Consider the following 25,167-nt stretch of genomic DNA (forward strand, 5'->3'; position numbering starts at 1 on the left):
GGAATGGCATTTATTTCGTACACTTGCTAAAGTTAACCAAGTGGTTTTTTTTAGTCGTTGGTCCATAAAACTAATTTTAGGTGTAATAATTTTCTTCCTAGGTTCCTTCAAATTTCCGATATGTTGTGGAACAGACCCTTCGGGAATTTTTCAAAGCAATTCAAGGTGGCAAAGATACAGAACAATCGTGGAAGAAGTCAATATACAAGATAATATCGCGACTGGATGATCCTGTACCGGAGTACTTCAAGTCTCCAAATTTTCTGGAACAACTTGAATAGATGATATATTCAACAGTTTAATTTTATAAGTTTTTCTTCATACTGAAGACAAACTTTCTTAACCAAAAATGAATTTAAAAAAAAATACAAAGACAATTTGTGAAATTTGTATAATTTTTTGAGGATCCGAGAAAGCTGAAATTTATGAAAAGAATTTGAGGAGAACCTTACAGAGTTTATTTAGAAAAGGAAGAAAAAAAAAGAGGTCTAAATCTAAATGAAATGGTAAAAAAATGAAGTTTTATGCAAATTTATCGATTAATTGAAATTAAATACAAATTTATTGAAATACAAAAATGAGAAAAGAGAGAGAGAGAAAAACATGGAGAATCGTTTATAGTGAAAGAGAAAAAGTGAAGTAAAGAGAAAGAACAAAGAAGAGAATAAAAGATACATATAACAACTTTTGTGGTTCCTATAAATGTAGTGTGCTTACGTCCAAATAACAAGCGACTGCAATTATTATCGACGATATACTCGCGTTTAGGCCTTCATTTCAAAAAAAAAAAGAAGATGAAAAAAGTGAAAAAAGTGAAATAATATTAAAAAAGTAAATAAAATTAATCTAAATTAAAAAAAACAGAGAAAGAAAAATTATTAACCAAAATTTTTAGTCAAAAAGTAACAATTTCAATGAAAAATACTAATGAAAAAATTTCACATGTTAAGGAAAAAAACGTTAGACATGTTTGAGGACAACTTTTTTGATAGAAACAACTACTGGGCAAAATGTTTTAAAGGTAAGAAAAAAAAAAGATTTTTTTTTGGAATGACAACACCAGCAAAATTTAAATACTTATACCACGTCGTCAACCGCAAATTTATCAAAACAAAAACCACAGCAATAAACCAGAAAGCTCCCGATACTATAAACCAGGCATCAGCAATAGGATCAAACAGTTTTTAAAATAATTAAAAAAAAATAATCAGAACCACCCCAAAAAATGCAGCCATATGAATAGCAGCGATAATTTCTTTAATTTTTTCGACAACAACAACCAACAACCATGAAATAAAACAAAGATTTTGCAGGAAATACCAAAGGAGAAAGTACAGAATAATTTGTAATAATTACAACTGAGGTACATTGTGTAATTTTAGCCAGAAACATTTACCTCCGTCATCAACGGGGGTTAAACTTAAAATAGTCATCAGGATAATCAACCAAATGATTGTGTCAAGTGTAAACTGTATTGCAGCAGCAACAACATTTCTTTTTAAAAAATGTAGAACAACCCAAAAGAACAAACCAAACCACAAATCACACTTTAGAAAACAGATGATCAACAATTTTATCAACTGTAGTAAAAGCTATAGCAAATTTTTGTGATTTAAAAAATTCTTAAAACCAAGGGAAAAACCAAGGCATATGTATTGATTTATTTCTCTAATTCTGAAAATCAACCAATATATTGAGTGTAATCATTATAAATGGATGAAATGAAAAATTATATTTATCAAAAAAAAACTACGCTGGGGTTTTATGTTACTGTCGGTTGATTTCGACTTTTCCCCCTCATAAAACTACAGCTCAGATACAAATGTGCATTCCATGTAGTGTATCAAGTCAAATACAACCGATTTCCACGTAAGATTTTTAAAAAAAAATATTTGTAATAATTGCCAATGTCTACAATATTTGCATAAATATGTAACTGTATAGAAGAATAAATTCAGTGGATGGGTCATTGGCTGATAGAGCATATCTTCACCAAAAACAAAAAAAAATCTGACATTTTTTGAGAGGTTGTTACCTGAAAATTTTCACGGGAATGCATACCCAAAAATTTCCCCGAAAAAAGACAAAAAAACCTCCGCCAATCACCCCGCCACTGAAAACTGCCACTAAAAAAAACCTAACATAGAATTGTAAAAACAAATTAAAACAGAAGATTAAGAAAATTAAATTAACATTTATACTTGTAAATAGTCGTGTCCATCAGTATTTCGAGTAATAAAATGGTGAAAAAAAATTATGGTGAAAAAATTGCAAAAAAAAAGAGATTAGCAGGGAATAAGTGGAGTTAAAAAAAAGAGTAAATCAGGCGAAATGTATGTAAAAAAAAAAATATATTTAAAAAATTCAGTATGACTATGGGAGAAAGTAATTATAAAATATGAAATAAAAATTAATATATCGAATAGATAGTTTCAATATATTTTTATTATTTAACAAAGAAAAAAAAACTGTAACATAGTAAAAAGAAATATTTTACTTTATACACCAAAGCTACGATAGTAAAAGACTAGTCTTGGAATTATTTTTGCAACGTGTTGTTCTTTTTCTCTTACAAAAGCTCCTCCAAAATTGCTTCAATTGAACAATATGTTGTTGAATTAATTCCTTCTATTTTATTAATATTTTTTAAAAAATAATTTTGATATAAGTTGAGTGAAAATTTAAAGCTAAATTTTAATTTAAACATCCACCCATGACTTTTACCGTGCTTGTATTTTGAGTTATTAAGCGGTTTTCGCTTAGAACATTATGGGCTACGCACAATTGCTCCTGTTATGTAAACGTGTTTATAGAACTACGAACAAGAGAAGTTACGGACAATTTTTCTCAATTTCAGTCCATTTGGACTGCCAAATTGCATATTTACTGAATAAAAATAGTTCTATTTTACTCATCATGGACAACGTACACGTAAGGTTGTTTCTATTTTGTAGACATGTTTGGGAAACATGTCAATATTCAATGAAGCTAAACTTTCAGAGACAGGTTTACAAACAATAAATTCAATGTTGCTCATATTATGAGCAATGTACAATTGCTTTTGTTTTGTAAACACATTTTGAAAACTTAAAATTTAAATGTAAAGGAGACTGCAAGAACTAGTTCTCATGCTAAAAACCTTTGCCTTCTCAATGACATGTTTACAAAACAAAACTAATTGTGCGTGCCCCATTATAATACAATCACTGTATAACCAAAAACATTATGTAAATATTATGTTTTAGCAATTATTCGACTCTTTCTCTTATCTTTTCACTTTCAATTGAAAAACAAGAAAAAGAAATTCTAACGTAAAACTAGAGATAAATAAATTTAAAAAAAAAAACCGCAGAAAAATGGGGAATAGACCATCATAATTTTGTGTTTATTATCCTTTGCATTACTGTACAATAGAGACTAGCGATTTAGACACAGATTAATGAGAAAAATTGCGGTGAAAGTTGACAGATGAACAAAAAAAAACAATTCAAATATTATTAAAAGAAAAATCAATACACTTGAGGTTCTTGCCACAGAGTAATACAACCTCAAAGTGGCAAACGGTGAGTTTCCTAGTCTTGTATAATTAAAAAAAAAAGATAAACAAAGAAATTTAAGAAAAAAAGATGAAAAAATCTTAAAACATGAAAATATCACACAGAACTAAACTAATAATAGTAATAAAATAAAAACAAAATTCACACAATTTTAGCCGTAAATGGAAGAGGTGAAAACTGATGTAATTTAAAGATATTTTTTTAAACAAAGATTTTAAATCAATTCTTTAAAATTTAATTCTCCTAAAAAATATATTTTGAAAAATTCCCTCATCACTTTGACGTGATGCAGGAATTCAAAATTAAAAAATTAGTGAAGCAGAATTATTTTTGAAATGTACAAAAAGAAAACAATTTTTGGATTGTAGTAACTATTATTATTAATTTTATATATTTAATTATTATGAGAAAAATTATTACAATTTTTAAATATGTGAAAACATAATTGCGATTATTTATGATTAACTATTGAGATGAGAGAGAGGGAGAGAGTTAATTTTATTTAGCAAATAGTAAAATATGCCTTCAAAATTTTGAAAAATAAAAACAACATTAAAAAATTTATGAAAAAAAAACACTGACAATGTAACTGAATTTTGTGATAAGAGGAGATGAAAAAAAGGATGATAGAAATTTCTGAGAAATGATCTTCAGGTTATTAAAAATAAAAAAGTCTTGTTGATGGTTGGAGGGTCGATCTAGTAAAATCGACCTATACCTAGTGACGGATTTAGTATCTCTGAAAGTATTTCAAAAATATCACACCATTAATTTCAAAATGACCTGAAGACATTTCTTCCATGATTTTGGAATATGTTTCGAGATGAGAATACCAATTTTTTCGACACAAACTTGGCATTAATAAAACAACGGAATAGTCCTCTCTTGTTCTTTATTTGTTGTATCAGTTTCGTTTTAGAAAAGTGTCTTTTCCTGGTTTTTCCAATTTATTTAGTAAGTATTTTTTTATATTATTTTTTTTTATTATTTATCACCTTTAACACAATAATTAAATGTTTCCACCTCCTATCCCAATTGAAATGTCCTGACCAACGGCACCTCCATCCAGAACCCATCCTCAAATTCTTAAATTAATGCACATACATTTTTAAACTTAATCAGATGTAGGAATAATCAGCGTAGATTTTATCCAATTTTTCGCGTTATTGAGGGTTTAAAACTGGGCAGATGGAAAAGAAAACCTCAACGCAGGCCCCAGAGAAATCATGCCAAAAATTAACCGTAGAATCAGTTATAAAGACGTTACAATTTAGTCACTAAGATAGTGCAAGAAAACCCACAGTGAAGTAATTTTGACGAGGGAATCTTATTTGTAATATTTCGTATTAAAAGTAAGTGTTGTGTAAGAAAATTTATTGTCGCGATGCAGTTTACACCGATAGACAACAATTTAAGTCAGACTTTACAGAAAGTATAATTGAAGAAAAAAAAAACATTTTGACGGTAAATAGATTCTCAAACAGGTAACAAGAGGTGTTACAAACACGTGAAAAAATAAAACCACAAAATGCAATAGCCACAGCCAACAGAAATATTTGAAATGAAGAATAAAACTCCACCAGTTAACCGAGATAAAAACCATTAAAAGGCAGTATTTAAAAAAAATAGACATTGTGTAAGTTAACCGATTATGAATATATTGGATGACAAAACCATAAAAAAAGGATTAATTGTATAAACAAAAACAATAGCCAGGGTAAAACTCTCTATATGTTTTACACAGAAAACTTTATTCAAAACTCCCCAGATAACAACACTAAAGATCACAGAATTTCTCAAGAGATAATGTAAAGAAAATATAATTGAAAAATAGACATATTGCAACTCCAGAAATAATAGACTAATCTCAATTTAAAAATTAAAATGGATTACAGTGAAACTGTTTCGCACAATTTGCACTTATAGTGGAAAAAAAGGATAATAAAATGATAATTATTGAGACGATGCAAATAAAAAAAAAATAGATAAAACAACTTCAACAGAAAACTTCCAAAACAGGTGAAAAATAAATCTATAGAGGAAGATTTAAAAAAAAAAACAAATATATATCATCATTCAGTCTTGCAGTAAACTTTTGGCTTTGCGTTCCAGACAGTCGGAATGTTTGCAGATGAATAAAAAAAATGAAGATATCAAGTAAAATTTAAACAAGTAGATGTAAAATGAAAAACAAGATTAATCTCTTTAGTTACTGTGAAAATTAAGATAAATTCTAAATATTGCAGAAAATTATACGAAAAAAATCTGATCACAAAATTCCAAAACAAAAAAAAAAAAGAAAGACCAAGAAACAATGCTCGATGGGCAACTAAAATCCATCATGTTTCTTCTTTGCGGTTACTAAGGTACCATTCTTAAGTTCCAATAGAGCAAATCAAGGGGTGAACGAGTACTGCTAGATAGTAAGTAAGAAAGGTAGATTGATAGGCATTGATCAGCTGATTAATTCATTGAGTTGCTCTGAATCGACTAATCAACTGATTATATCGGTCTGTGATTCTTACACCCTGATCAGTAGAACGAATCAGCTACTGATTTCATAGAATCTTTCTATAAATCGCATCGGCTTATTAGTTGAACGAATAGTTCTCTCACAAAGATCATGTGAACTGCAGATCACATGGAGTTCTTATGTAGTTCAGTTACTATCATCGGCTGATCAGCTGATCAGATGATGAGCTAAACTATCTCATACGCTAGTCTGTTAATCGAGGCGTCTATTATCTATCGTAGGCTAATTAGCACAGCGTTTCAGCTCTTCAGCTGCCAGAGTTGTTGACCAGTTCATTAGCTGATACCTTCCGTCAGTAATTCTTAAACTTTAATCTGATATGATCTGCAATCTGAACTGATTTCGTTGTTCAGTTACTATGATCAGGCGATCAACTGATCGCTTCATTTGTGAACTCCAATCAGCTGATTATCTGATCAAGTTCAGTATCTCTTACTATAGACTAATAAACAGTTCACATCTGTTGTACAGCTGATCATTTTGTTACTTTCACAAGCTGATCATTTAACCACAACGGTTGGTTCCTCTAACTAATCCTCTAGTTGATCTGAAGATCTCATTGACCAATCAAGTTGATCGAATTGTTCAGTAATTCACATGATTATGTCGACTAATTAGCTGATATCTTCGTTAAGTTATTCTCACTGGCTGATCATTGAGCCATGATGCTGAGTACCAATCTCTGGTTAATTAGAAGAGCGCGTCAGTTTGTGAACACCGGTCAGCTGATTATCTAACCATACCACAAACAGATCAATAGATCATCTTTGTCAATCAGCTGATCTTTTCATTAAGAAAATCACGATGTTTGGTACTTGCCACTGTTTGATCAGAAAATCACATCGGCTAATTAGAAATTCGAATCAATTGATCAACATATCTTCGTTTAGTAGCTCTAATTGGCTGATCGTATCGATTAATCAGTCATGTGGTCGCTTCGTTCAGTTAGTCCAGTTAACCAGCTGATTTCGTAATCATCCCATTTCGATCTACTGATCCCACCATCAGTCGCAAACTCGTTTACTCCCCTTGACCAAGAAGAGGGTTTTCGTTCAATTAAGAGATTTTTCGGTCGCAATAATACTTCGGGATTACAGCAAAACTTTCAGGGCAGTTTTTTCTTAATTTCATGAATCTTATAGACAAAAAAGCCACAACCAATTGAGTCAACAATAGCAACTGCGAGTTTAACCTCGCAAACCGGATTAAGTTTGTATCAAATCACTCAACAGTGACAAAAAAAAATAACTGAAATATGACTAAAGTATGAAAACATATTACCACAAAAATCATTATTTTACCACTTATGCCATCCTCATTTGCATATAAAGTGAAACATGATCTCAACAACTTGCAAATAACACAAGTCTAGAGATAAAATTCAAAATTTGTTGATATATATTAACAGCAGAATCTGTACAATTAGACAATGTACCAAAATGCAAATTATGAGATCTATACCAAAGGCTACAATAGAGGCTATCGTGGAGGGTGGTGTACAAAACTTCCCTCTGCCAGCCATAAAGTTTCAAAAATACATGAAAATAATTAACCAAATATTGTGTAACATGAATAGGCAGATGCTTACACAGATACGACAGTGGAAGAAACAGCAACTCGTTAAACAGTCGTAGAGACGTTGTAGATACGTCACTAAGAAGTCGCAGAGAGATAGAAAAAATAACCAGTATTTATAAATATTTTCAGTTACAATAGTGAATGGATCGTGTTTCTGGGGAATATTTTTGCTTAGCTGCATTGATGATTTTGGGCGAATCATCGGGCTAAATGGGGCAAATTGGAACATCCTTAGAACACGATGAATTTTTTCGTTCAACACACCCCAGAATACAAATCATGCGGTTAATTTTTATCAAGAAAAAAAAAATATATATATCACATAGGGACATAGCAGAAGCAGAAAGTGAAGTGAACCAGCAGAATTAAAAATTAACTTGTAAACAGAAACAGCAATTAATTTTCAAGTGAAATGCTAAACAACCAAGTTTCCAATCAAATAGAAGAAACTCGTGTTCTTCAATTCAAAGAAGAATATATAACTAAATGTGATTGTGTAACTATGAAAAAAAAATGGTAAAATAGTTAATCAATCATAATAAAATTTTTTAATTTGCAATAGTGTGTGGACAGTCAAGTGTTCTTAGCCGAGTACTCGACCGTCCCCAAAAACCGGGATAATTTATAGTACAACTCAATAAGAAAGTAAATGAAAAAAAAAACAATTAAAAGCAGAAACCAATTAACAAAACTATTTATATTTTTATACAAAGTCTTTATAATAAATAAAAACAAAAACAGTGAAGAATCCAACAGTCAAGTATAAAACCAATTGACTAAAGCTTAATCGATTTATCAAAACACAATTTCGCGGTGTTATTGTCGCAATTTGTAGATAATGGCACAATGACAGACACCACAATATGGTTTTTTAATTGTAATATTAAAAAAAAAAGCAAACATATTGGTTACACAAAACATTTAATCGTGTGAAAGCAGCAGCTAAAAAAACGGAAGATGAAAATTACGGATGAAAAATCTTAATGAAATGATGAGAAAATGGAAAAAAATATAATAGACATTTTTTACAACAAGTGTTTTTTGTAGATAAATTAAACATCCTTATTTGATGCAGCAGACAATTTCCAGTCGTGCGTATATTTTTTAATAGGACCGTAATACGTGATATAAGCCAAGAAAAAAACACACAAGCGTAATAGAAATTTAAAGAAAAGAAAAACGAAACTTTAAGACAAAAAAAACCTACATAAAATCAGAAAAGTAAAAAATAGAGAAAAATTAAAATAAAAAAAAAAACATTAAATCAACAAATTACCACAGACTGCAATAAATGTGATCAGATATTATAAAGTATAAATATAGATTATATACATATACTTGGAATTAAAAAATATTAATTAATAATGACTTTTACATTTACCGCGAATATTCGCTGTCGGATTGGAAAGATTGAAAAAAAAAAACGTAATCACAGATGATTGAGGAACAATGTAGGAGCGAGCGTAAAGATGTGACCGTTTTTATTTAAATTCAAATGCAATCATCAGTAAACGATCTGTAAAAAAATCAAACACAGTGAAGTTAGGGGCAAATGAGTAAACACAATTTAAGATTGGGAGGAGTTTACAGATATTGTATATTATATTTATATACAGCAGATGACAAGAAGTGAAAAAGAAGAAAAAAAACCAATTTAAGTGTGTCTTGTTTTGGGATATTTTTGGGGATATATGAATATTTATGAAAAAAAAGAATGACAAATATTTATATATGTATACAAAACATAACAATAGTCATGGATCTTTGACAGTTTTCTGTCAAATCCAAACCGGGTTTATTTACAATTCTCACCAGCCAATTCATTTGCAATAGCATGTAAGCAGGTAAATGCCTAGGGGGAGCACTTTGGGAACAATTCTATTTTTGGCTTAACCCATCTTCACATCCCAATAACTTATTCGAATTTATGAGCCAAAAATCTTGGACCCAGTGCTATCCCGAATCATTGAACTACGATACAACTGGATGCAGGGTGATAAGCAAATTTAATTTAAATGATCATTTACAAACTTTATTCTCAGTCTATTGTTTTTTTTTATCAATCTTTAACACTGCCGTATTTTTCCTGAATCTCAAGATTCAGCTTTGAAAAGAAATAATTCAAATTCGGATGGAAAACGGTTGAAGCACTTTGTGATGCATATGCTTCACTAGGTCCCGGTTTGCAATGACCTTCTGACACTATGCATTGCGCTTACAAGTACGAAACCAATTACTGCAACTACAATCTCCATCCTCTCTTTCTTCCTAATTTTTCCACCCCTTAATTCAACAGTCACAACAAATTCTTTACTTTCATCAATAGAAACGATTTATAACCAAATAAATCAAACGGAACTGCCAAATCACCCTGCAAAACTTTTATTTATGTTCAGCATTAATACAACAATAATAATTTGAGCAATTAAAAGTACAACTTATTGAATAATTTTCTAAAAAAAAGCAACAAAAGTAATATAAATATACATTACGATACAAAAAAAACCATGCAGAAGCAAAAAAAGTCAGATGAATGATGAAACCACATTTAAGAAAAAAAAATAGTAAATAATTGTGAAAATTCAACCACCTTTCAAAATACTAATCATATAACTTTCCGATTAAATGGATAAAGAAGAAAAAAATTAGAATAATTACCAGTGTAAAAAAAAAGATTTAGTAAATATAAGAAAGATAACATACATGTTCTTAATTTTTCAGAGCAGTAACTAATATTGTTGAAGACACCACTTGATAATTTATAAAATAAAACAAAGCAGAATGAAACAGAATGAAATAAACTCATCTTTATTTTGACAATAGTGCCAGAACAAGTTTTTTATTGAAAATACAGCAAACTAAATAAATGAAATAGAATGGAAAAATACTAGTCTAAATAAGTAATTTTTAACAATAAAAGATTTAAAAACATAATATTACCACATAAGAAAAATAGAATATATATTTTAATTTGCAATAGAACAAGGTAATTTAGGGGAGATATTAATGTCTGTGTTGCAAAATGCAGATGAAAGGAGAAGAAGTAAAAAAAAAAACAAAAATAGAATCAAATATTTGCTCAACTAACACATCTTTTGTTAATGTAACATCCTTATTTCTGTAATAATACATCTCTTTCGTTTCTTTCGCGTTACCATCACATTTTATCAAAAGAAAATGCTACTCTTACAGTGCAAAATGCGGAGAGTGTGCAGAAACAGTTTCACAAAGAATATCCTATTTACTGGATGACTTTTATTTTGAGTCAAAAAATTAGCAAAAAGAAAGGAAAATAATTACATATTTTCAGGTGTTATAAAAGGTAGTATAACAGTTCGTACAGCAATAACTAAGCTCAATAGAAAGCTTTATTGTATCAAAAGCCAAAGGTTTAATATAAGTTTTCTTGAAACTCAGCTAAAACTCTCAAATATTTCTCAATAACATGGAGTCTCAACGTGAAATTGGTGATCTTTAGTGTAAGAGAAACAAAAAGGAATCAAATCATGAAAATAGACCTAAATGGGGTAACTGTCCTTCCGTGAAAATTTATCCACAGAAAATGCAGAAAATCTCTCCGCTGTGATTTTCACGGAAGACCACCAAAGACTTTCGTCGATCAATTGAAAATAACTCAAGGCATTTTCAATTGTAAATTGCAGTATAATAACCGTCTCGATAAAAAAGAAATCATTTAAATGTATTATTATAAGAAGAAAAATAGCAAGTGTAGAAGAATATATTTCATCTCATGAATGATATTCATATAGTTGAAAACCAAAAAAAAAAAGAAAAATCTGATGAAGAAGGATTTTATTGAGAAGAAAGCAGCAAAAAGTGAATTTGACGCCGGACGCGCCACTAAAAACCATGCAAAATTTATACCATCTCTGGAAACAAAAATTCAATGAGTATTTTTGAAGCAGGCAAAAAAAAGGACACTTTTGAAAATAATAAATATTATCAAGGAAAGAAAAAAAAACTCATTACGAATATTAACAATTCGCGCTTGAAGTAAGCATTTTCCTTCTTTTAATTTTTTTTCATGTTTTATGTGCTACATTTTAGTCATTCCTTAGTTTTCATTAGAATCACCACCAGAAATAAACAATTATTTTATTGGAATGTCCCTCAGTCAAACTGATGACATTGCAATGACAATAATTGTCCTTGGAATGCTAAACATATAAGACATTATGTATCCAATTCGTTGGTATGTGTGATTTTCTTTTTGTTCAAATAAATAAAACTCTTGAAATAATAAAGAGTTGTAGACATGAGGAGATCATGAAGGAAGCAAAAAAGATATTTCTCGATTGTTCTAGAAGCACTTTGGATAAACTTAAGGAAAGAAATGATGTAAACAAAGCACAGACTAACTAAATACAACCACCAACTTGTATTTCAGTCAGTCTTGCAGAGATTTTCAGAAAATAAAAAAAAATTCTCAACATATTGGAAGATAATGCTTGACCATATTTCCAAAAGAAAAAAAAATCGAATGTATTATAAAACTAATGGAAAAAAACGTATTCATAGTATCTATCATTAAATATGTAAAACACGTAATGGACACGTAATACATTACACAACACTACACAGAGACACATGACATCAAGACATTTTGATTTTTAGATGAGGATCCGTATTATTTTTCAATACATTGATAAAAAAATAATAAGATGGAATTTTCTAGGAGAAAATTCAGAATATAAGGGAAAAATAAGGGATTTGTCACTGGTAGTTGTTTTTGGTTGGGATATCCGCTGGGTGCAGCATATGCTCAGTAAGCACAAAGTGCTCTCTGAGGCAAATTTATTGCTTTCCAGCGTCTATTCAACCAAATCCAACTCTTTTTTAGCTCTTTATATGATTAGAAAAAAAAATGTGAAGAATTAAGAGTCCAAAGTTGATAAGTTTGTAGATTGTAGATTTTAAAACCCAAAAAAAAAGAAAATTAAAAAGCAGAGAGAAAACGTGTTAGCATTTAATGAGACAACATTAAATAGATGATTTCGATGGAGAACCACTAAGATCAAGGAATTTTTACTTAGATTAATTGCCAAAGACATCCATGGCACAGTATAGCAAGATACCATTAACATTGCAAAAAGATGTCCAACAGCAGATAAGAGGGATGTGTATCAAGAAGAAGGTTTTAACACCCACCCCCAGAGGAGTAAATTAGAGGAGTAAATAAAAAAATCTATGATTTTAATTTACCCAGTTTCATGGATGCACAAAAGAGATTTAAAAAAAAGTCAAATATAGTGACAATCTTTGAGGAAACAAAAATACGAAAAAAAAAATAATAAAATCCCATCTGACCACAAACGATGTTGGTGAGAACATATTATTTTGCTTTTTGACAATTGATGGTAAGCACTTTGATTACCAGGGATTGCAATCATTTTAAGCAGAGACACAATGTCAATTTTGAAAGGATATTTATTATTGATGACACTTAGAATCTCCAAACTAAGTTTCATACTGAGTATTTTTGTTCTAACTTGAGTACAATATTTGAGTTGTCTTAACCACAATCAAAGAGATTAATTTTGACCAGTTAACCCGATTTTAATCGGGAAAATATTGTGTTAATATCTCATTTTACTTTCTTTTAACACAATCATTTAAATTTAAACACAATTTGCAGAACATGTGAATCATGTAAATAACGATTTACCGGACATTTTGGCTTTACCATTGTATAAATCAATGAACATGATAATTGTAATGACATAACCTTGTAAAAGGAGTTAATTTTGTTTTACTTCTCCACAACTATTAAACATCTTTTGGTTGTACAAAACTTTGTTGGTATTTTGGAAACATCTGACAAACAGTGTACAATTTTCATTTAAATACAGCATTATCCACATGGACTTAAGTTATATTTTGTCATAAAATACTAAGGTCTAAATTTTTTTTGATTGATTGAAGATCGTTGAATGTATTTGCATTCAAGCTCAAACCAATCAGAAAATATGATATAACCAAAGTATTTTCTGAGACTAAATACCTAATTACATGTGGTTAATGACTAAAAATAATTTTTAATTTAACTTAATATAATGTTTGGGGTCATTTATATTTTCCATATAATACACACATTATCAGGCGGCTCTTTGAGGTGAAGAAGTTTAAAAAGAAATAAAGAATAAATAGATGATTAAATATTTCTGGAAGTAACCACGGTATATTCCTTATTATTTCTATAAGGGTGCTGACAAACAAGTTCATTGTATGATTTTCTATGTGAATTTCACTCTGGACCGACAACATATCTACAGATTTTTCCAAAAGAAAAAGAAAAAACAAACCAAAAAAAATAGTACGGCAAAATTCTAAATCACACAGTAAAAGATTGAATGTACCGATATTTGGGCAATAATTCACCCATTAATACCAACAATAGCAAAAATTGTGACAAAATTTGACATTTCAAAAAAAAAAAAAAAAATAGAATCGGTACAGCATCACTTAGGGAAATGATTTGGAATCAATTTTGTAAAAGACTTTTGATCATTTACAGAAAACAATGGATATTAATTTTTGGCAAATACAAAATAATTCTGTTTTGAAATAAAAACGTTCTCGGCAATGTTTCGGATTCCCGGTCTAAAGTAAAATATCAAGGAAAAAAAATGTGACTAAAAATGATAACAAAATGTTAAAATAAAAAAAATACATTTGAAAAACAAACTAAAAAAAATGGTGAAAAAGTGAAACAAAGAGGAAAAATACTAAAAAATTAAATTAAATAAAGGAAAAAAAGAAATGAAAGAAAAAACGTATATAGAAAATATCACGAAAAAAGTACAAGCTTATTTGAAGCACCTTCGCGCCTTATCTTTAAAATTAAATTTAAAATTAACAAAAAAAAAACAAGTAATTAATTAAAAGTAATTAAAAAATTTTGAGCAAAAGTATGAAATTGTGTGTAATTTTTACCAAAATCTGCCTTAAATTATATTTTCTTATATACAAAAAAATTAAATAAAAAAAGTAATAAGTCCTACTAGTGTGATGATTTGCTGTATAGAAAAGTAAAAAAAAAGAAAAATAACATTAAATCAACAACACAGAAAAAAATGAAAGAAAACATTTCTCACAATTTTTACGTATATAGTTTTTCGGGTCATTTGTAAAAGATGATGAAGTTAAATAAGACAGCATTTTCACAAAGAAGAAAAAATATAAAGAAAAATTAATCGAACTTCACAAAAAAAATATTCATCACATCAAAATTCTTCAAAATTCATTGTCAAAATTCAAAATTCGTCAAAAAAAAATCACAAAACACAATTTTTCGTTGAATTTCAAAAGATTTTTTTGTATATGATAACTTTAAGGTATATTTTCGTTTGATGACACTGAAAAGGTTGCTTCCACTAAGCTCCAAAAAAAATACATTTGAGAGAATACTCTCTCAATGAGTTGATAAAGTAGCAATATTTCGTGTCAACATACTCATTACCTATTGCTTTTTATGTATGTATCATATAACTTACTTAGTTTGTTAACTGACTACAGAATGCTAAAAAAATGTAAAACAGATAAAATTCAAAATCACTGCAAAAGTATTTATAAAATTTAAATAAAAAGTGAACATTCCACAAAGAATTTACTCCCATTCCATAAGAAAAAAAAACCACAAGTACACAAAACCAGAAAACCAACAGAAAACAGCTTAGAAGCAAAGGCAATTGAAAACTAGTAACAATAAGTAAATGAAGAAAATAAAATACAAATAACAGTGAATACAGAAAATAAATGGTAACACAAATCAATTCCACCAACATTTTATGCTTTATAAAGTACAATTAATTTATGTTATGTGCATTGACGCTGAATTTTAATTTACAGAAAAGAAATACTGAAAAAAAAATAATTCTTGAGACATTTAAACCTTTTTCTTTAACTCTAAACCTTCATTGTCCTCCCTTGGTTAAGTCCATTTGACCACCTTTTTCTCATAAATTCGTAATAATTTTACAATTATGTAAAACACACAGAACAAACACATAATGGAATGTGTCAAAATTGATGATAAGATAAACAATTGAGAAAACAAATTGTAATAATTATGATTATTGAAAAGATGATGATAAAAAAAAATTGATGATAGTGAAAAATGGAATACATGAAAAACTCTTACAGAAAGAAACCAACTGGTAAAAAAAATCCAATTATTATTAAAGGAAAAAAATCATTAAAAATAACGCATCAACATTACATAAAGAATTAGTACGTATATTTAAAGCAGAAGAAAAAAAAATACATTAAAATTACATTAAAAAAATAATTAAAAGAAAAAAACTTAAATTATAAATTCTTTTGAATGTGGGATGTAGTATATGTAAAATTGTTGGAAAACTGGGCATCGACTTGGTTGCTTCTGCTCAAAAGGCTCAGTGCAAAAATATTAACATTATGCGCGTTGAAAGTTTTTTTTTACACTTCAAGCTCAGTTTTACCAGGTTTTATGTTAATTACACCGTGACTTTTCATCTGAAATAGTACAGCTGAGATTTTTTATATATAATTTGCAGGACAACATATTAGAATATTCATTGAAAAAAACTGTGGATTGATGGGTTTTCTGTGACATTTTCTCGGATTCTGCCACAAATAGATCAAAATTCTGCAATAGTGACACGAAAAGAGATTTTTCGGAGGACCCAAAAGCACATTCCTAAGTGGGGATTTTTCCAAGGAATTAAGGAAATTTATGATTTTTTCTATAAACTACAGATTAGTGTAACTAATTCTATGTGCTCTGTAAAAAAAGATATCGGAAAACCTACAATTTCTACAATAAACCGATAATGATTAACTAATTACGCGTAATAAACTGTGGCACGTAACGAACGACAAAAAATTTTTCAAGAAAAGAGTTCCTGCTCATAAATTTATTTTCCGTATTGTCTTTTAGAAATCTCTATAAAACAGCTTTCATACTTGTGAGACTTCTACGAATATTCCTAATAAAGAAGTAGAACATCTGTAGGTCAAATAATTCCTTTAATATTCCTGAAGGAGAAAATTTTCTGATAAAAGTCCTTAATAAAGACTTATAGTTCTTCTTAGAATATGAATGACTTTTAATCTTTTATCAAAAGGTTATTTTCTTTAAATATACTTCTAACAAATTGATTTTAATTTGTGGATTAATAAAAAAACATAAATAAGAATTTATAGAAGCATTAGAAGTATTTCAATAATATTTTAATGGCAGCTCTTCCGGTGTTCGACAGAGAATTCGTTCTTTTCAAATCAAAAGACTTTGAATTTTTGCCAAAACTTTCGACCCTTGGTGTGGGTGTTCTTCAATGGGCTGAGAATTCCAAGGGTCGAAAGCTTTGGCAAAAATTCGAATTCTTTTAATTTGAATAGAACGAATGTTTCGGCGAACACCGGAAGAGCTGCAACTACGTAGATCTACGCAAGTTACATAATCCAAAGTATTTCAATATTCTTTCAAAAGTCTTAAAGTGATAACTTTGTGTGTAAATTCTTATAAAAGCTCTTAAGCTGTATGACCTTTGTTAATTTTCAAAAAAAAAAAATCAAAAAAATTAAAAAATACTTGCCAGTTTTTGCCAATCGTTGCTTAAGCTTGATAAGGCTATAAGGCTTCTTCTTATAATTTTTTCAATTATATCGGCAATTACTGTTTTGGAAAAAATATCTTAGGATTTTTTGTCTGTGTACACTAATCTGTAAATATTTACTACACTGAGAAGGAATATTTCAAGCCTGATATCACAAATTAGCTGGTTGTTTTTCTCAGTGAAATCACACAACTTTGAGAGTTGAAAATGTCTATATTCATTCGTTACATAGGAAAACGTTTTGATGACTAAAGTTTGCGAAATAGCTGAATTTCCATAGAAAAACTTCACGTGGAATGTGTTTCCAAAAACTACAACATCTTCCGCTAACACATCAACCACAGAAATCTCTCCTTTCTGCAGTTTTTAGTGAATACAAATTAAATTGAGCTCTTATTTTGATCATATAGTAAAAACTAATTTCAACACTGTTAAACCAACTAAAAAAATGCAAATACTTGCAGAACAACAATATCAATAATTTGCGATCGAACACAAATAGGTGGGTGCTCTCAAAACAGAAATAGCCACAAATTTCTCTGACACACCCAAATCCGTTCTTGCAATAGTCAATGAAGGCAATCAAAAAAACAATAAAACTAAGAATTACAAAACAAAAAAAAAATGAAAAAGAAACGTTGATAAAAAACGACACTGTGGAAAATATATGATAAAGAAAAAATAAGAAACTTTGGTGAAAAAAATGTTAAATGATGTTTAGACCACAACAACGTTACCGGTTACAATGTTTTTGTCAACAAAAAACTTTTTGGCAAGATGGCAATCAAAAATTACTACATTCACTCGAGTCAAAATTCAAAATTCACATGAAATAACCATGGACTTAAAAATGTAATGGGCCACATCGTCCGATCTAAAGTGCCTTCAAAAATGTTGATTTTTTACGAAAAAAATGAATAATAAAACTAAAAATATTAAAAAAAAAAATACAATACAAAACGGGCCCTTAATAGACTTCTCGCCCCACCAAAGTGTCCAACTATTTGAGTACGATCCACTGTTGTAGTCTTCAGTTTACCAAATAAAATCAACCAAATCAACACTAATGAGAAATTAATGATAAAGAGTGTTTGATTTATAAACGAAAAACAAAATTGCAGAGCCCAGAATCAATTCAATTCGATGCCTTTCTAAACTCTAAGATATATTTAAATGAAGAAAAAAGATGATGAAGAAAAAAAACTAAATTATATTGTTACTAATAAGTCTTATATAAAGAGCAAAAAGAAGAAATCTTCAGTCAGCGTCTGATGCATGTCTCCACAGAAGAAGGGTTCAAAAGAATGCAATACTGACTCTCAATGTGTGAAAAGAAAAGTAAGGGAAATGAGTATAGAGAAGGAAAATTTGACAAAAAAAAAAGATTTTCATTTTGAAAGAGAAAAAAATAAAAGATCATTTTCGCAGACATGCACCCGGTGCGTCGAAATCAATATTTCACGATAAATATAATGATTAGTCAGTAGGAATTCATAAATATATTCATAATTATTAATAATAATAAACTCTATAATATCAGCTAATTATTATATTTAAACCATTATTAAAATACAAGTGAAAGAAAAAAAAAACTAATAATTGAAAGTAAACTATTGCAATTATAAATGGTTTTATGTTGATAAAACAAGAGGAAAAAAAAGTATTTGAGGAATGACTATTGAAAAAAATTTTTTGAGTCAATTTTCTTAACTTTTTGTTTTTTTGTCTTTGACTTTCAAATTCAACAGAACAGAAAAAGATGAGAAAAGTGTCATAATGTATCTTTATTGCAGCAGAATTTAAAAAAAAAGATAAGCCAAGTAAAATGTGGGACAGAACATAATGACAACACTGTGAAACATCATACATGAAACACTAGTGAAACACGAAATACTCACCACACAAAACACATTAGGGGCCGCTCACATGAGCGGATTCTCCTCAAAACAAAAAAATGCTGATTTCTTTTTCTTGCATTACCAAACTGTGAAAGGTTTTAAATTAGACTGAAATGAATTCATTGTAAAATTTTGTTGATCATTTTTGCCACTGAATCATGAATAATTCTAGGAAATAATGACAGTTTTTTGACAGCTGCTCAATTGAATCTTCCGTTGTGATTTCGTCACTTCTTCAATATATTTTTTGTGCAATTTTTTTTAGCTCAATTATATTGATTTTTAAATATTTATAACCACAACATGCAATAGTTTGGGGGATATGTTGCACTTTCATAGAGGCATAAATCCAAAAATTAATACGCTTCGCACAAATGTTTCTTGCGCTTCAAATACGTTTTGAAAATTAGACATGTCCAAGAAACAAAAATGAAAGTTATTGCGTGCTGATATTGAAACATGTATCTTAAATTATGTTAATACGAAAAGCAGAGTTACTTTTGTTATGTTAATCTCATTTGCATTTGAAATGTGCACTTCAGTAAAATTGCAAAAGAGTTGAACTAGTTTTCACTCAAGCGTAGTGAAATGCCAAAAAAATTTTTTTTGAAAAGAAATTTATCCTGTGTTGCTCAAATTCCTGGTTTCAGTTCTTTTTTTCTTTAATTATGAGTGACCTATTATAAAATTCTCCCGATTCGTATAAAAAAAAAATTAAAAATGCATTTTTAAAATTATTTTTAGAGCGTAGAGAAAGTAAACTGAATATCTTTCATTCTTGACAAAAAATAAAAAAACAGACATGTTAAAAAAAAACAGAAACAATTGTGCGATGCCCATTATGTAATACACATATACCCCCATTTTTGGATCAAAAACCATTTCTGGCGAAAAACGGGTTTCAGTTTTCAAAACTATTCCTGAAAACGAAAAAAAAACATCGCCACAATTTAATCAATATAGGTCTGTAAATAGATTTTTATAAGCATCTGTCTTTTAATTTAACTCAACAACTAGAATTAATTGAAATAATGACACGCTAGATAATGGGCGTCTAGAAGCATTTGACATGTGCAATATGTTTTTTTCGTTCTTCTAACCATATTATCACAACTTCTGGGCAATTTGAATTTCATGGAAAAAAAAAGTTCTAGTCAACCGTGTTGTAAATTTTGAAATCACATTCTTAGTTCAATAGCAATAGAACCAAATATTGTGCGGTCTTCCTGATTCGACGAAGGGCCAACCAACATAATAAATAGAAAAAAAATCCATATAGAACGAAAGGAAACAAAACCATAATAATAGGAAAGTAATTGTGCAATAATGTAACTACAACTAACAATCAATAAGGAAAAATATTTTGAACCAATTAAAACATTTCACTGAAATGGCTACGGCTAAGTAACTTTCACCAGGTGATGTTATCAAATAATAAAATAGAACCAGACAATGACCAGAGATTGATATGGAGACTATTTTATTTTTTATCTATTACATTTAACACTTTTTCTAAATTCATTTGGCTCAACTTGTCCCAAAAAAAAGTGATTCTTTCTTCTTAAAATTAATTTTAAAAACTCAGAAAAAGCACAGTTCCATCGAGAATTTAATTTGTTTTGCACAAGATTTTCGAAAAATAAACTTCTGAAATGGGTATAGTAGGATGATAAAAACTGATAAAAAAAGTGACACTTTAGAAAATAAAGAAAAAAAGTTTAAGAAAAAGACAAATTTAGGAATATTTTAGGAAAGAGTGAGTGTTGCAAGTGAATTTTTTGAAAATTAATACAAGTGAATGATGACAAAATTGTGTATTTGCGCCACTACTAAATAAGTAACGTTAGTAAGGAACTATCCATTGAGTAAAGGTTTTAAACAAAAAATGGCATGGAGTATAAGTGTTTTATAATTTCAAGAGAAGAATAAAAAAGGAAACCTAAAAATATAGTGTAAATTAAATATTTTTCACAAATATTCCAGGACAAAATGAAAAAAGTAATACTGGCGTATTAAAAAAAGAGTTATGTAAAAAAAATTAATGTGTAATGACAAATTGAACGAAAATTCAATACAGCAGCGGTGTCTATCGGGGAAAGTGCAAAAGAGAAATTCGCAAGTTTGAGCAATCTACTAGCGATGTCGGAACTTTTCGATTTAATTGCACACACTTCTCTGTAATAATGAAAAATTATCCAATGAGACGAAGTACATAACTATGTGAAAGGAGTATTTTTGTATCGATATTTTCTAAACGTTGGTGTATTTAAAAAAAAAAAGAAAAAAGGATGGAATGAAAAATATAATCAAGAGAAAAAGAAACTAATATTAAAGCAAAATTTAAATGAAAAAAAATGGACGAAAAAAGTCATTATATAGAAAAATTTTAGATAAATGAAAATATTATATAGAAAAGTAATTGTTTTCTATTTTATCATTTTAGGCTTAGGAACGTCGAATAAAGAAAAAAATGACGAGAAAAAAATAAAGTAAATTTAGGGACTTTGATGATGAAAAAAAAAATTGTAAATATTGATGAATATTTAGAGAAGACGAGGCAAGTTAAAAAGTACACTCAAAAAATAAAAAAAAAAGAAAATAGAACATCATTGGAAGTGTGTGCAAAAGTCAAATTGCTTCTTTGCCTATTTTCCGATAGCTACTGATTGTTGTGCGATGGACAAAAAAATTATAGTAATGAGAAAAAATTAAGAATAATTTTTGTAAAAAGGACTAAAGACAACAAAAAAAATTTATAAATTAGTACTAACCCCTTTATTATTGTATTATGTAAAATTACCAAAAAAAATAATCGTAAAAGAACTATTATTATTGAATAGATATAGAAGTATATAAAAGAAAGGATTAAAATGTTTCTATATATTTAATAATGATGAAAGACAATTTCGAAAAAAAAACAACAAAAAAATAAACTATGTAGTAATGACATGAAAGAAAAGGAACACTGATTAAAACGAAATAATCTAATGATGGTATCTAATTCTATAAATAGGAAGACGTGATTAATTCTCCTTAATTCTCCATCAGGTTTTGAAAAAAAAAAGAATTTGCTGGGATTAACAAACTGGGTGAATACAGAATTGAACTCTTTGAGGACCAACACTGAAAAGTCATTGAGACCGACCTGAAACAACCAGGAAAGATTCAAAGAGTTAAAGAAAAAAATACGAAGAAAAAGTCGAAGCTAGCCATTGTGAAACGTACAAAACTTATAAAATAATTGAAGCGAAAAAGAAAAATTAATAAACAAAAAAAAGAAAATATTATTACAATTAATTGCATTGTGTATAAAAAAAAGCAAGTATTATTGGCGTCAGTTTTGGCCATTGGGCGAATAAGAGATCATTTGTAAAGGCCAATCGAAGTAATTAATTAACTTATCAAGTAAAGAAAAAAAATGTGAAAAAGAAATATTTGTGTAAAAAAAATTGACAAAAAGTAATACTATTGATAAGAGAATTGAAAAAAAAACACAAAAATCATGATAAGACAAAGAAAAAGAATTCGAATATGGTTGACGCACATTTAAACCGTTTTTTTAAAGTAATAAAATGATATAAAAGAAAAAGAAACAAAGTGAAATGATGAGAAAATAATATAAATTGAAATAAAGAAAATTACCAATCACATTATTTAAACTTAACATCATAATCATTAAAGCAAGTATCAATATAATATTTACGCCGAATTATTTATCTGTAAAACTTAAAAAAGCGTGTCATTGTCCATTACATGTTATTATCATTAGAAGTTTTTCAAAACTGTTTGGTGTATTTAATTAATTATAATTGATTGAAAGAGCATATTTTGAATGAAAAAAAAATATGTGAAAGAATGACGTACACTAACAATTTTTGTATTATAAATAAACTAGGATCTTATTTTAATTTTTTTTCTTTTTAGTACATTTGTGAACCTCCTGAGTTACTAGTTTTATTTTAATTTCATTTCTATAACAAGTAGCTTTATTTTGTTCTTCTTAAAAACAAAAATAATTTGATTTTCCAGAAGAAATAAAACCTTGAAATAAAATAAGCATTTGAAGACAAACAAAAAATACAACATGAGAAAACACACAATTATTCATGATGAAGCATCTTTATTTTTTCGCAAAATAATTCATTCTAAATTACCGTGATCTATGTTCCAATTCTCTAACAATTCAGAATCGTTGACATTTTATTGCAAAATTTAAGGAAAACAAAACCAAAAAAAAAACAAACGAAAAGCGTTTCACAAACTTTGAACTTTGGGTTATAAATGATAAAAAAAATGTAAAACAAAATAAATGGTGAAAAGAAAAAAATGTGACAAAAATTGCAAGTTTTGGACGAAACTATTTACGTGAACAAAAAAAAGGCAAATTTATTTGAGATGACGAGGAAAGGAAAAATAACTAAAAAAAATAATGATGAAAATTATAAGAAATTGTATAAAAAAAATCATTGATTCGGAATACAAAGAGTTGTTTTATTTATTTAATTATGTATTTATGATATATATAAAAAATTATATTGTTTAATTTCTCTTGAATAATAAAGTTTTTAAAATCATATTCCGTGTGTTATTGCTGTGAAGCTTAAGCGTTGTAAGGAAGGTGTCTACGTGATGTATCATCTGAATGAAGCTTATGCAGCATGTTTCAACTGTGCATGAAAGGTTCTGTGTGTCTCGGCTAATGATTGCAACTTATGCACTAAAACTTATGCATTGTGCTTTTGTGTTTCATACAGCTCTTTTATTGAGCAACGTCATTAAATGGCCTAGAATTCTGAACTAAATATCTTGAGGAGATCCACTAAATAATCCAATGCGAAAAATTTTAGTGGAACAATTTTTTTTTTCGTCAGTAATAGGGTGAAAGGAACGTCTATTGACACTTTAAGAACTCGTGTCAGCACCTATTAACACCCTACTCCGTACCATTTGGGATACAAAATTTGAACATCTCTGTTTATAGTAAAAGGTATATTACAGAAAAAAACGTTATATTACTTATATTTTACTAGATAGGGGAGACCGGGGAGATTTGGGACACTTTTTCATGTTTTGACTTTGAGAGAGTATTCTAAAAAATTACGATAATGTATTACAATTTTATGCGGTCTATAGGATACTTATGGGTATTGACTTTATAAAAAGTACTCAATAGAACTTGGAAAACAACTGAGTTTTCTTGGAGAAGATAAAACATTTTACTTGAAGCTTTGTCACAAACCTCCCCAATGTGGGGCAGTATGGGACACAAAAGGTGATGTTTGGGACGCGTTTTTTTTTCGCATAATTCGCATATTACTGGAACACGTTAATTAATTTTAAATACCAGATTAAAAATATTTCTGATAGAAATAAAAATGTTTCATCTTTTATTTACACTTAGAAATTAATATCAATTTTATTTGTACAGTAGAGTCATTTATTGTCAATCAATTATTTAAAGTATTTTCTTCTTATTTTCCATCTACCTTTCTTTTCTTTTTTTTTATTCTAAATATTGCAATCATGATTATCAAATTCCTCAGGCGAGTAGATTTTCTTGCAACTCTTAGTTTTGAACTCATTGATGGATTCCTGTTTGATTTTACAACAACTGCATTGTACCTGTTTTCTCATTATTTCTCTGAATTATCTCTCGCCTTGCCTTTTCTGGACAACTTGTTCGAGAAATTTTCGAAAAAAAAAGTTTTTAACTAGATTGGGCAAAGATCGAATATCCTATGAGAAGGAATTATTGATTCCCAAGACAATGATGGTTTAATTGTACCTGTAGTTAGAGAAATCTGCTGCACTGATAAACTTTGCACAAGAGGGAGATTTCCAGTAGAAACTGGGCATTACTCTTGATTTTGACAATAAACAATTGCATACCACCTACAATCTTGTCGAAAATCAACGTCCCATTCATCCCCTTTCAGGTGTCCCAAACATCTCCACGTGTAGTTTTGATATTTAAAACCTTTATG

At 28.8% G+C, this 25,167-nt stretch overlaps 1 protein-coding gene across 8 annotated transcripts in view; it reads left to right on the top strand.

The window, feature by feature from the left end:
• LOC129807290 (homeobox protein prospero-like) overlaps window positions 1–23,759 on the top strand; it is a 304,968-nt gene extending 281,209 nt beyond the window's left edge. For all 8 annotated transcript variants that reach the window (XM_055856457.1, XM_055856462.1, XM_055856464.1 and 5 more), the window contains one exon: window positions 102–23,759. In XM_055856457.1, the coding sequence (XP_055712432.1) occupies window positions 102–281 (180 nt within the window). In that variant the 3' untranslated portion in view covers window positions 282–23,759. The remainder of the gene's footprint in view (window positions 1–101) is intronic.
• Window positions 23,760–25,167: the final 1,408 nt, after the last annotated feature.

The sequence above is a fragment of the Phlebotomus papatasi genome, chromosome 3, assembly GCF_024763615.1.
Source record: "Phlebotomus papatasi isolate M1 chromosome 3, Ppap_2.1, whole genome shotgun sequence".
NCBI classification, from domain to species: Eukaryota; Metazoa; Arthropoda; class Insecta; order Diptera; family Psychodidae; genus Phlebotomus; species Phlebotomus papatasi.